The sequence below is a fragment of the Trachinotus anak genome, unplaced genomic scaffold (genome assembly GCF_046630095.1).
Source record: "Trachinotus anak isolate AG129_WGS33_773 ecotype Australia unplaced genomic scaffold, CSIRO_AGI_Tana_v1 ptg000028l, whole genome shotgun sequence".
NCBI classification, from domain to species: domain Eukaryota; kingdom Metazoa; phylum Chordata; class Actinopteri; order Carangiformes; family Carangidae; genus Trachinotus; species Trachinotus anak.
Genome location: NW_027273879.1, coordinates 8,606,085 through 8,620,105, shown reverse-complemented (window position 1 = coordinate 8,620,105; position 14,021 = coordinate 8,606,085). Strand labels below are relative to the sequence as shown.

The 14,021-nt window shown below is 39.0% G+C and overlaps 1 protein-coding gene across 2 annotated transcripts in view; it reads right to left on the bottom strand.

The window, feature by feature from the left end:
- LOC139611025 (astrotactin-2-like) overlaps positions 1-14,021 on the bottom strand; it is a 239,721-nt gene that overhangs the window by 112,538 nt on the left and 113,162 nt on the right. For both annotated transcript variants that reach the window (XM_071465265.1, XM_071465264.1), the window contains exons 6-7: positions 12,676-12,822; positions 7,696-7,863 (exon numbers count right to left, since the gene is read on the bottom strand). In XM_071465265.1, the coding sequence (XP_071321366.1) occupies positions 7,696-7,863; positions 12,676-12,822 (315 nt within the window). The remainder of the gene's footprint in view (positions 1-7,695; positions 7,864-12,675; positions 12,823-14,021) is intronic.

The window sequence follows — 14,021 nt, the reverse complement described above, 5'->3', positions numbered from 1 at the left end:
ATGATAATCACAAGTAAATGGGAAATTAAAATTAAACTCTTGTCCTTCCTGCTCTGAACACAGAATATTTGTGTTCTCCTGTGCTATTAAGTTACTGCTTCTCAAATACCAATAAATGATGGTTTATTTTATGAGGGTCAGTTCAGTTTCATAAAGATAGAATTACTCTGTAGTGTCATGCGTGGTAGTTTGTGGAGCGCACTGCACGTGTACTGCCTTTTAAGAGGATGGAAACCTCCGTGAAATCTCAAGTCACTGATAGCTTTACCAACATTTCTAATAGCACTGTTCCCAAAATAAAATGCTACTGACTGTCTTCTGTTGACCCATGGAGGCATAACACTGGAAAAATGTGTAATGGCCACGTAGGCAACACCATTCACATTTTATGACATAGTATTTAATAATTTACCGGTTGATTTTACAGGCTTAAGACTCACTCGTGGAGTGATGCACCTCCAGGATTCAGCCATAGAGAAGCAACACAAATATTTTCATTTGCTTGCGGCTATTTTATGTGGCCTTAGTAAATGAGAAGCAAGAGCTCTTAAAATGGGCCCACTTTAAAATGAGGACACAAGTAAACATCAACAAAATATCAAATAGCCATTATGAATAAAAGATGAATGAAGATATTTGCAGGAAAACTGCCGCAGTCATTTTGAGAATTTATTTTCAGTTTTGTCAATTTATTGTTTCTTTCTGTCCCTGGCAGCATATTTCCAGGAAATGGGTGATGAATAAAATAGTAACAATAGTAACCCAAGCCGTAAGTCTCTTTGTTTCATTTCAGCAAGTCCTCCAAGTTAAACACCAAAATCTTCCTTTCGGAACTGGCCTCCAGAATGACACGCGGGAGCATTTTCTGATCTGACGCACCTATCAGCAAGATGATTTTATTTGTCAGTCCCTTCCAACAGCCGTTACAAATCACCATTTCAAAAATAAAAGTGTTTTCTGATGTTACGACCCTGTGGCTAAGGTTTGGTAAGACTTGCTTAGGGTTAGGGGAAGATCATGGTTTGGTTTATAATGACTTTTTTTTTTTTTTTTTAGATTAAAAGCCCTTCATCATCATGGTCACAATAATAACCACCTGGTTAAGTTTAGGGGACAATCACAGTCATGGGTAAAGGAAACTAATGTTGACTGACAGTTGTAAACAGGAAACAAATAGCAGTCTCCCATGTTAAAATCCATTTTGTCCATCCATCCACCCTGACACCTTGCCTCTGCTGAATTTGTGGCTCTATAACTTCACACCATTTCCACCTTTGCCCCTGAGAGAAAATAGTCATAATACTAGAGTTTCTGGAAGGGCTTTGTAGCTTGAACATGAGCATACTGTATGTCAGTTTGGGGGTAGTCTTATACTCCCAGGCACACAAACATGTGTCCTGTTCAAGCTGTAAACACACACAGTCATGCATACATATATACACACAGACACCTCCAGCACTGCTACTCTTTACATACACATTTAACCTAGTTAAATTTAATTCTGCCTGACTGCCAGAGGCAGTGCTTAATAAAATCCATCTTGCACATGTGCAGTTAGGTCACATGTTACATGCTGGAGAGGTAGGGAGGAAATCTGAATAACCTTTTTTCTCTGTCTCTCTCTTCATTTCCCTTTTTGGCCTGCCAGCAGCTGGAAGTGACATTTTCATTCGTAGTCTGTTAGTAGTTAGGCTAACAACAGTTCCCCAACTTGAGATTTTTTTTCTTACACATGCAGGGGTAAAGATTTCCATAGAAAACTCTGAATTGCTGTTGAAAATGCTTGACTGTGCCTCTGATTAATTGGAGAGGAGAGATGGGTGCTGGCTGAGTCAAGCAGTACCACTGACAGGACTGTGTTGGCTGCTAACAGAGGTTACACTTACACTGTTTGGATCGAGAAGAAACATCTAATGGGACAAGGAAAACACTTGTTTTTGGATTTTATCATGGACACCAAAACAGAAAGCTAATCATTACCTAAATCACCAGTGTTCCTCTGCTGAATGAACTGCTAGTAAAGCAAGTCTGCAATTAAGGGCCAGTGACAGACCTGAATGCCACACTTGCATTCTGTCATGTATTGTATTCCCATGATGCATTTGGACATATTACTGGGTGTCAACATAAATCAAATCCAACAAAATAAGAGACTCATGCTGTGTCTCTCACATTACACAGTGTATTATAATATGATGATACCCTAGATTATTTTACATGTGAACAGATCTGCCCTCTCAACTTAACTCTTTAAACATTAATTAAAAAAAAAAAAAGTGTGTACCTACGCAATTAAAGGTTACTTCAACAGTGTTCAGCAATCACTGTCAGTTTAAATTAAGCTTATCACCCAGTTAAAAGGTTGCATCAATATATTTGTGCATCAAAGCACAGAGTCTCCCTTTCTAGATCAAAAGTGAAGCTCATAATATTTTTTCTTACCAGCAAAGCAGAGTAAAATGTATGGAAATGTTCTTATCCACACATTACTGCACGTTTGCCAGAATGGGTTTTAAATGACAGATACTGGGTCCTGATAAAAACAGCAGGAGACATAAACTCTTTGCACTTAGTCATTTTGGGAGGGAGAGAGTGGACACAGGAAGTCTGTGTACACAAATTTTCTGTTTTAGTGTCTATTTTAGCTTTAGCTTTGAACACAAGCAGAAAGTAAACCTGTCTCCTCCTCTCTCATCCCGGTGTTCCTCATCTTAACTTAGCTCATCTGATGTTGCAGTACTACCAAAAGGTCATCATACCTTTTTTTTTGAATGTACAATTCTATATCCCAGTTTGCCTGTATCACTATAATTGGATATTAAAGATGCTGGTTTGAATTGGACACTCCTTGTTTAGAAGTGTTTATACAAAGGCTGGCAAGTCTACAGTGTGGGCAGAAAATTGTAATCACAAATGAAGTAAGTGTGGATCACTGATTTAGATGTGTGTATATGTGTGCAGGCCTGGGGTCTGCAGAGGGACACGGCTTTTCCACCTTGGTTCAGTAAAGGTGCACCAGCCCGGTGGCAGAGTTTGCCTGTAATCTGACACACACCTTGCTAGTAATCAGTGGAGTGCAGCTCTTTTCCTTTATGCAAATGCATTTCAGGGAGAATCAAGCAATTAACAGGAAGAGATATGTCTGGTTAATTAATTACACATTGGATTAACTAACCTTCACACAACTTGCAAGCTTCAGTCTCGTGTTGCGGTTTGCATGCCTCTAAAAATCAGGTTCGGGCATATTAAAAGGTAGGTTCTGGTTGGGAAGGGACACTTGAGGTGACTGTGGCTGTTCTTTGGACAACCCAATGATATCAGACAATAGGCAAGAAAAAAAAAGTAGGAGAAGGGGGAGTTGTGCTGAATTAGTTAATAAAAACAGCTTCTTAAAAAGATAAAGCTGGCAGTAAAAACAGGACACAAAGAGGGGACAGGGAGTTGTGATTGTGTGGTCATTAAACTTGAACTTCAACAAGCTGCTAATGCACTATGGCAACGGCGCTCCTTTTACTCCATTTACTGTGTGTATATGGCTGCTGTTATTCTAGGAAGATATCATCCGTACCAGTGCCATCCATCTGTTATGTTATTATTTTGGACTGGTTGCTGATGCGGTGGTTCATTGATTTATTTATTTCTGTAAGCCATATTCTCTTTTATGTGTGCTTTCATATCATTCCATTCTTTTAAAACCTCAGATCCTATTTAATGGCTCCAATTGCATGAATTCAGAATTAAAAGAGTTAAAGAGGCTGTAAACATGTTTTTCTTAGGTAGAACTGCCACTTAACATGTTTTTTTTCGAATTTCATGACTTTTATTGGTGAGAATTAGCATTTTGGTAGCACAGCATTTTGATTTCTTTTCTGGTCAGCTGAACTGTGCTGTGTGAGCTCTCCTTATCGCCCTATGCTGCCTTAACACATCAGGTTGCTTCACTTTGTTTTTGCCAGTGCAATTTGAATGTTTTCATGCACGTCTCGCCCTGAGTGCATGGATGAAGAGGGTTAAATTCAGTGATGCCAAAAGTTATGGTTGACTGATTGGAACATGCTGTTGGCCTAATTTAGATGTAATCACTTGTGATCGGAAATGACTATTTGATGACAATAATTCTCTAACTGTCCATTTCCTGTTACATTACTGCCAGGTAACTACACAAACACACAACCTGATTACTGCACAGGGGGATAGTGCCATGCTGTACAAACACCAATATTAGATTGCCAATCACATTTGTCACCATTATGTCACCATTGTGTCCTCATTCTCCACCTCTCATTCCTTTGAGCTCTGTTTTACCACCCGTCTGCTCTAAATTAGGAGCCAAAAATGTAAAACAGTTCAAGTGGCAATCACATGAGACCACGAACCATTTCTCCTCTTTTTTCCTCCTGCATTACCGACCTCCTGTTATAAATGATGTTTCATTATAATGATTTCTAGAATCCCACTGTGGCTGCATGAGTGATTTTCACATTTCAAGGATCATGGTATGAGCCCAGAAACAACTTATTGTTGTCCTGATGTTTTTTGTTTTTTTTTTTTTTGCTCGCATGAGGGAGAAGCCATTCTACCCAAAGACCTTGGGCATGATTCAATAAAGTTTTTTTTCTCATAGGAGAATGTGTGAGTGTGTGTACATGGAAGTACAGTATGCATTGAATGGAAAGATAAAGCAGGGAGTATATGTTAACACCACAGCAGTTTCACTTCCAATTAGGTTAGGTTGGAGGAGCCAGGGAGACATAATTTCAAAGGAGGAAAACAAAGGCAGCAACGGAGGTTCACAGGTCTTTATGAGGTTAGTTATGATGATAGATGGAAAAGTGCTGGCAGCAATCTATTCCTCCTTAGCAGGGCGTATAACTATATGAGATAGGATGGACTGACTAATAACGTAATAACTCATAATAATAAAATGATGACTCAAGTCATCATGTTATCATGGCCACATCACCAACTAAAATAATTTCATGTTTTTTTTTATTAAATTATAATCACCTTCTATATAGAGGTGATGTTATTATATCAAACAGGGATTTAATAAATGCATTTTTTATTACAACCCATTTACAGGCATGTATTATTACATTCTGATAAGTACTCTGTACATATCTGGTTCTTCATGCAATATCAGTTCTTACAAAGATAGGCAGCTAAATCCCAAGTAGCTATCCAGCAACGGGAATAGTTAACTCATGCCATTCATTTGCTGACCTCCACTCTAGCACTTGAGTCAAGGAGTGAAGGTGAAAGCAGAGAAGATTGATTATCTGCGCACAGTGATGTAGTGATATAGTGGCAGTCAACAGTGGCAGTCAACCAGTGTGACAATGAAGCAGGATGGAGGCACATAATAGAGATGGTGTGAGATAAGTCTGGTGAAATGATACCAACTTGTGTTCATAGAGCACAAAGAAACATGACAATGAAAGTGTGTCTGCAGTTATATTTGTATTCATCATGAAAAAGTGATCTATGGTTTAAACATATATATATATATATATATATATATATATATATATATATATATATATATATATATATATATATATATATATATATATATATATATATATATATATATATATGTTGAATACAGTATGATCCACATAAAATGCAGCCATGTTTGAATGGTCAAACTGGCAGTAGAAACAACTTGTTAATGTCACTACTGTAAGGCTCTGGAAGCACCAGTACCAAAAAAGACATTGTGGTAGACAGCAATACACACATAGATGCCATTTTTAACAATGTGCAGTAGTAGGTCTTTTGTGTTCCCTGACATTTATTTTTCTTTAGTACAATAGCAGGATTTAAATTTAGAATCTCTGTCCAAAAACCTATAGACAACGCTAGGACATGTCACCAAGTCTGAGGCCAGCTTTTATTAGCAGCAAAAATCAGTCCTGAAAGAGCAGAAGCATCCCCACACCTAGGTGGCTATATTTGTACTGCTGCAAGATATATATATATATATATATATATACATATATATATATTTTTTTTTTTTTGCACCCTGTCACCTGCTTTATTCTTTTAAAAGTTATATCAATTTTCAAATATTATATTCAGGGGATTTTTGTTCAAGAGCACCACCTCAAAAATATCCCTAAATATCCATTTCAAACAACTAACTGGTGGTTGGTTTAGTGAAAATCAAACATTTATTTGATTATGCAACATTGAACTTCCCAACACCTAAACTCTCTTGTAACTTCAAAGATAAAAATCAGTGCAATGGATGTTCACCATAGACCCGCAGGACACAGGGTGACGCCAGTATGCACACAAGCATATCTACCTTTTGACCATTTCACTTTTGGTAAAATATACACTTCACAGAGTTTTGTGGTAAGTCAACACATGAGTTACATTTAATTACCACCAGTGCACAGTTATGTTCAAATGAGACATACCCAAGCAGGTGTTTTCATGTCTCTTGTCAAAAGGTAAAATACCCATTGTAACATTGCCTATTGTTGTGGCCACGATTGCAGCATGCTCAAAAGTCTCAATGTAGAGCAGCTGCACTTTTCTTCCCTGTGTGATTTACCCTTTAGCATTTCACAACCAGGGGCTCACCCTATTGTTGGAACTGCAATAAATGTGCCCGAATGAAAGAGTTCATCTGAGGTGTGCTGCCTTCAAGAAACAGCTGTGTGTGTGTGTGTGTAAGTGCATGTGTAGCATTGTTGAGAGCTATTGTAAGGGTGTTAGAATGGATGCTAGAGGACAGTGATGGAAACAGAAGCCCTTTTGTAGAAACACCTTTAATTTTGCTGCCAGATTGATGTGGTTGCCCTGAGGACATGTAACATACTTACTGATCAAATAATCTTGCTGTTGAAAAGGACAGATGAAAAGGGAAATAAACGGAGAGAGACAAAGAGTCAGGGGGAAACACAAGTACTAATAATGTGAGAATGCTGAATGCACTGGGGTCTGAATGAGAAAATGATTCCTAAATTCAATTACAACTATTACTGATGCACGTGCACGTGTTATGCACACAGTTAGAATTCACAAACATGTGCGTGTCGAGTCCATCTTTGGCATCTTCATGTCTACTGACTGAGTTAAGTGTCTGGGGCTCTAATACATTATGCATCAGCCCTCAACATGCCCTTGACTAGGGTGACATACATTTCACATACATTACAGATGTAATCCATTCTAATGAGCTTAGACTTTATCTGGTTGGGCACGAAATACACAGGGGCCTTACGCCAATCTAGGGAAGATAAATATCACAATGCACTCTCAGCTTTTGTTGGTATACTTTTAATGTCAGCACAAATAGACACAGAATACAACAGAAGCACACAGCCTCCTTTGTGTGGAGCCAATCATTTGACAGCCAATCACTCATAAATGCCATTGTTTTATTGGTTTTATAGAGCTGTTTTCTGAACCCATTTTATACCCATTTACGTATATTAGAAGGAGGCGGGTACGGAAGGAAGCTAGTGTTGGAGTAGTGTCTATTACATGACTAGGACGGTGCCCATTAGGAAAGAGGATATAAATTAGATTCATTTGTGCTGCTGCTGAATATCTTCCCAGTTATTTGTCAGCCTAAAGGGGAAAAAGTTTCTCTACACTGCAATAAAAAAAAAATAAAATAAAAATAATAATCAGTGGAATTGGCCAACAAATAGAGTCTGTCGGTACTGTACGTGCACTAACCTGTGTCCTGGTCACAAAGTTGCTCGCAGGGCTCAGTTGTCCTCTGGCCACAGTAGTCCCGGACCCACTGTGTGGACGAATTGGTCTGATAGTAGAGAGTTAGCTTGGCTGGATTTAGCCAATTAGAAACATCCAGGAAGCTTCCCATGCTGACCACGAAACTACTTCCTGAAAAAAAGAAGACACAAGATAAAATTATTTGGAAAAAAAAAAAGAAACACAGGGAGTTAATTGTTTGGTACTTTTAAGAGCTCTCTTCCCGGTTCTATTGTAAAGTCAATTAGAAAGTAGCCAATTCTTTTGTTTTCACTGTAATTTTAATTCCCATCCTGACCAGGCTGAATTTAAATGAGAAAATTAAGACCTATAATGTGTGTATTGATGGGATTTCCTTGGTAATTGCAGTAGAGGGGCTAAAAGGGTTTCACAAGTCAATCGGTAAACGCTATGCTCATTGACGCTGATTTACCTTTCTTTCTTACTGCTCCCAGACCAATCGTTAAACTCTGATCACTGAACAAGATTATCCCTAATTGATGCCAGTGACTTTTGGTTCCAAAGGGAGCTGTGAGGAGATTGTTCCTCAGCTCTCTGGTGAACGAACAGATTCTTACACAGCTAGGTTGTTTGCATAGTGCTGGGTCGTGGAAGGTAAATTTGCGGAAGAAGTAAGTACACATTTCAGTATCAAAGTTAATTTAAAACATATATATTTTTTAAAACTATAGGTTAAGATACAAAGACAGCAATGGTAAGATTAAAAAGGAGACATTTATGACATGAAACCCTGTGATGGGAGTCTTCGGGCTGGTTTTCCAAAGACAGGATTTATACAGGTGGAAAAGCTTAGACAGTAGCCAGCAAGCAATTCTGACTCACAGGAAAAATTACAGGGTCGATGCCCTGCAGTAAAATGTAAAACTCAGAGGAGAAATATCCCACGAAGAATGCTTTGCTCTTACATTGTGCAACAGATAAAGCAATATCTCCAGCCTCATCTATTCTGTTTTGCTTTTTCTTTTTTAACATCCTAGGTGTTTCACATTCCTAATAGAATACACTACCATTTGCCTCCTCCTACACACATAAACCACCACCAGCTGCTACTTTCCACTTGACAGGAGAATGTCACACTGGGACAGTCTGACCCACACAAAGCCTTACAAAAATACACTCATGTGTTGAAAGTTTTATTTTCTGACTACCTGGCAAACTTGACTGGAGCCTTTCATCTCGACTGTATAGACCAATAACATGCATCCTGTCTGGCACTCAAGTTCATATTGTGCTGCTTGTAGCATCATTCTGCTGTACCTATAGTATAGACTTAAACCTAAAGCTGTGGTGCATTTCCCCCATATAGTAAAGTCATACCTGAATACGAATGGGTTAGGTGTATAAGAAAAGCTTGTGTTTCATTCTAACTGAAGTGAAACACATTGTACACTTTGGTATTACCTGGCTCAGGTGGTTCAATATGTATTTTCCATACTACTGAACAGAAGAGTTATAAATGTATAAAATGCATAAATTCATCATTTGCATTTATAAAATGATTCAATATGAAACAATGATAGATTTGCCCATTTCTTTTTTTAGAAACAGGGGCTGCTATTGCTCTTAAATGAAGTGTTCAGTGTTCAACAAAATGCCAAAAGGCTGAAATATACACATAATTCTCCAGACAGGATCTCTAAAAGCATCTCCCAGGTCAGGCTGACAAAAAAAAAAAGAGCATAACAAGGCTATTTCCTGCAGCACAGCAGTTTAGTGAACAGAACTGGCAGCAGCCCTCATTTGCTGAGAGAGTGGAGAAATCTAATGGCTTCAGCTCTCACAGTGAGGAGGCAATTGTTAGATTATGGGTTGGTTTCTCTGAGACCTGTAAAGAAACCCCTCTTGAGTGGTACATCGGAACATCGCTGATTGCCGGCAATTTTGCCGTGCATATTGTGAATTGAGTGCAGCGGACTATTTTGTTAGATTAATTCCCCTTTCAACTGTTTTGGGAACAGAGGTGGAATAGAAAGTATTGCACATCTGTGTCATGGCTACAGTGATAATTAAAGAAAGAGTGCACATTCAGCAGTGCAACAACCGTGCCCTCAAAAAAACAAAACAAAAAAAAACAAAAAAAACAAAAACAGCCATTATCCCTGACAGCATTTTTGGCATGTTATTATTCACTATATATGCTTTTGTTTTTTGAAATTCTGCTGCTTTACCTTTCTGTGCTCTGATGTGTATTTTGGTGTGTTTTCTGTTATCTATATGGCAATTTAGCTTCATGATTAGACACACAAATGAATGGGAAAGATTATTTCTTACTGCATCTTCATAAATTATGCATTTGCTAAATTACCACCTTTGGACTGTAATTTCATTTAAGTCATTTATATCCTCCCTCCGTCTTTTTAGACTTGATATTAAAGACACATCTGAAAAAAAAAAATCTACTTCATGACTTTTGTCTTGACTTGATATTCAACTGCTAACCAGATCTTCCTGTTACCCACCTACACATAAGCTTCTGCACGCTGTGTTTATTGTGTTTACTATCCCCTGCCACGACTCCTCTCTCTACGATTCATTCCTGTGGAGTTTACAGCTCATACAGATGCCTGACCTCACCGCCTGTCTGCTCACCAGCCTCCAATCACTCATTATATCTCCAGTATGTGGAGACTGGCTTATAGAGAGCAGCTCGTGTCTTGTATTTCATGTGTGTTGCCTTGTGGCCACAGTGTTCTAGTACTTTTTATTACCTCACGGTTACCGTCCTGACCCAGCTTATACTGTACGCGGCCTGCCAGTTTGGATTGTTCTGTGTGTTTATCTATTGGATTTGTTTGTTTGTTTGTTCTGACTGCCTGCCTTGCTGCCGACTGTACGCCTGCCAGACTACTGCGTTAAGCCACCTTTTATCACATCTGCTCTGCCTCAGGTGTCCACTTTTCTGTGTCCCATTCCAGTACACACCTGGTACAGAGTTTACGAAGGGACAACAACAACATCCCTCAGCGAAAAAAGCCCATGTATGTAAAGTTCACCTTGAGGGCGGCACTAAAGGGAAGGCCACTGGGTCAATCAAACTCGACATTACAAATTCTCTAGTGATCAGATCAGATCATTAGTTTTTGAGATCCTGCGTGTAAAGAACTCAGATCAAAGGCCAGCTCGGGTCATAGCCAAAGTTTAAACAAATTCTTGTGCGCAAGTGGAAAATTTGCCTTGTTAGTTGTGTTAGAGCGAAGGTCAGGAGATCAACAAAATCAATCAATAATCATGCTACAGGGACCACTCATATTCATATCAAATTGCACAGTTGTAGAGATGTCTTAAAATGGACTAGAGCTTGTTATGGACAGGCAAAACAAACTGTCCATTAGAGACACTACAAACAATATCACTGTGATGCGAGGGACAGATTCATCCAACTAAGCGTGATTTGATCGGTTTGAGTAGAACTGGTGGGAGGAAAACGAACATCATACACAACATTTAATTCAGCCCAGGACTAGTAGTTACAGGCTATACCTTTCACTTAACTTCTTACATATTTTCCACTTTTCCTGCCAACGCTTGCACCCACTATCCCATAGGTGAAAAGGAATTTAAAGCAGACTCAGAGGGACGACTCTCCAAGCAGTTTCATGGGCATTCATGCCTACCTGCCTGATTTATCCGCCTTCATTTCCATTCATTTGGCAAATATATTGTTTACTGCCTCTGTGTTAGGATGTAAATAGACAAAAGAAACTTATTATAGACTACATTTTTATTTAAGTCCAGGTTTTATTTATTCAAATTCCTTGATATGATTTTGATGTTGGGGCATATAGCTTGTCTGGGTGCCAAAGAGACAGCTTCTTATATGGCATGAATAAAATAGAAATAAACCTTGCAGTAGTCACAGTGTATAGTTGAATACAGTGTTTATGGCATGTCAGCTGAAACCATAAAAGGGGTTAGTATTCCAATCTACAGTATGCAGACTCATGTAACAAAGCCTGCACACTGAAAGCTCCCAGTGCAGAAACAAAGAGAAAAAACAATCATGTTTCGAACACATTGCTCTTCATCAGTCTGATGGCTCAAAATGTCACTCAGTTGTTTGTGGTGATAACAAATAATTTTTTTCCCACTGGGAGCTTTCACTGTGTGGGCTTTATCATCCTGATTTTTGCTCATTTGTTTTGGTTCCAGCACATGGTTTACTTTTTTTGTTGGATGGATGTGTGTCTTTTGTACTTTATCAGTCGTGCAGAGGGGGCATTGACACTGAAAAACATGGAAATTGAAAATCACACATCACGGTTGAAGGGGTAGAGATTTTACTGCAAGCCATTTGTAAATAGAAACAGGGGAAGCATGCCGAGCTGTCCCTGGCCCATTAGCTGTTCCTCCCAACAACAGGAACTATAGAAATTAAATAATTTTTTTTTTTTTTTTAACCACTCAACAACGGCGTGGAGCTACTCAACAGTCATGCCTGCATTATCCTGCTTGAGGGACAACTATATCCAATTATGGCTGGAAACAAACAAAACAAAAGAGAACCATAATGGGTAGTGGCTATTATGATAACATGCTCCACAAATCTATATCCTCTTTTTAACACCAAGCTCAACTGTTCCTAAGCTGAGTTGGGTACAGTATATCCTTCTACAGTATCTATAGCTGTGTCACCAAACCGATGCCTCGCCAAGTTTCATTATGAATTCACTGGTTTTCTTGCCAGTGACCAGCGTTTTTTCCCTCTCAAATCTCTCTCAATTGGACATAAAAGTTTGTGAGACATGAGAGCTTCTGGCTGTTTCACATCATATAGTTTCAATTAAAACAAGAGAGTGCATCAAATGAAAAAAGCCGTGCATCAGAGAAAAGACAGAGAATAAGCAAGGTCTGTTTTCTTTTTTCGTTATGGACATTCCCTTAGCTGAATATTCTGCCGAGGTCTGACGAATGCGTTGCACTTACCGTCCGCGACAAAATGCTCAGGCACATGGAGGGTAACCTTGACAGTGAGGGGGCAGGAATCCTGCGTGGCATAGACAATGGCAATGACACATGTGCTGATGGTAATCAACGTCAGGGTGACCTTATTTAGAGGGCTGTGTGGGTGGCCTGAAGGTAGAGAAAGAGAAAGAGAAAAAAGGTAAAGGTGAACTAGTTTTATAGAGGCGCTTTTGTTCTGATCAGGGTTTTAAACAAATGACTGTATTTGAAAAATCCAGCCTCCTACTGTAAGACACACAGACACATAAAACTCACATAAGACTAAATCATCCACTTTAGGACCACAATTTTTTAAAAGTAGAACCTCTAAGCCTCCCTAAATCCTTGAAAATACACTTAATTGTACCCCTGATTTATGAATCTAACCTGGGTTCAAGTTTGGCCTGAGTAAGTAAAAGATGACTTAGAATACCTGAGCCCAGAATCATTTGTCGGGGTGATAGATGATCTTATTGCCACTGACAGGGATATAGATTGGTTGTTTTGGTTGCCCTTTGGCTCTGTCAGGGCTCCCCATTTCCAAGCCAGGATATGGGGAATGGAATTAGCTACTTAACCTCTGTCTACAGATATTTATCATGAGAGAGAAGACAGCATGCCGAGAGGAGGCTTACTGGGATGTGAGATGGATAAGATGCTGGTCTGGAAACAATGTTCTCACTAGATTTTTAATGTTAAAAATGTTTCTTGAAAACGTACTCTTGTACTTTTTTTTAATCTAAAACCTGGAAAATATCTTGTATTCTACAGGCTTAAGAAAGTGTGTGAGTAATGTCTAGAAAGAGAGCTGCACCCTGAACTCTGTAGGTTTGTTGTAAAAGTCAATAGCAGCAGTAAGTCTATTCTTGTTTCCCTGTTCTACGCGCTGGAACTCTGCTGGCAGCAAATTCCTGTGCTGGTGATCTGATGTATATTGAACAAATGTCCCATTTGCTGATTAGAGTTATGTTACTAGATCAGTGGGTGTCTCAGAAAAACAGAGCAACACATAATTTCAGATGATTTACATCTTCCAACCAAAGTGTGATCTTATCAGTGAAATGTGCAAAGGGTCAAATGGATTGAACTAAAACAACGTACCACCAGAGACACGCTAATACTACTAACCCTGTATATTCCCAGTAACAAGAGAGTCCTGGGAAATCTTGACAGAGGTTTAGAAATAGTGAGAGGCAGCTCAAGGTCAGGCAGGGAGACAAAGTTAGGATAATGAATCCATCTGTACTGACTCACACGTCTACCGCAGTCACAGTATTGTGAAGGAACAAGAACAACAGCTGTGTGCAGCAAAAGTGGAAGGGCAGCTA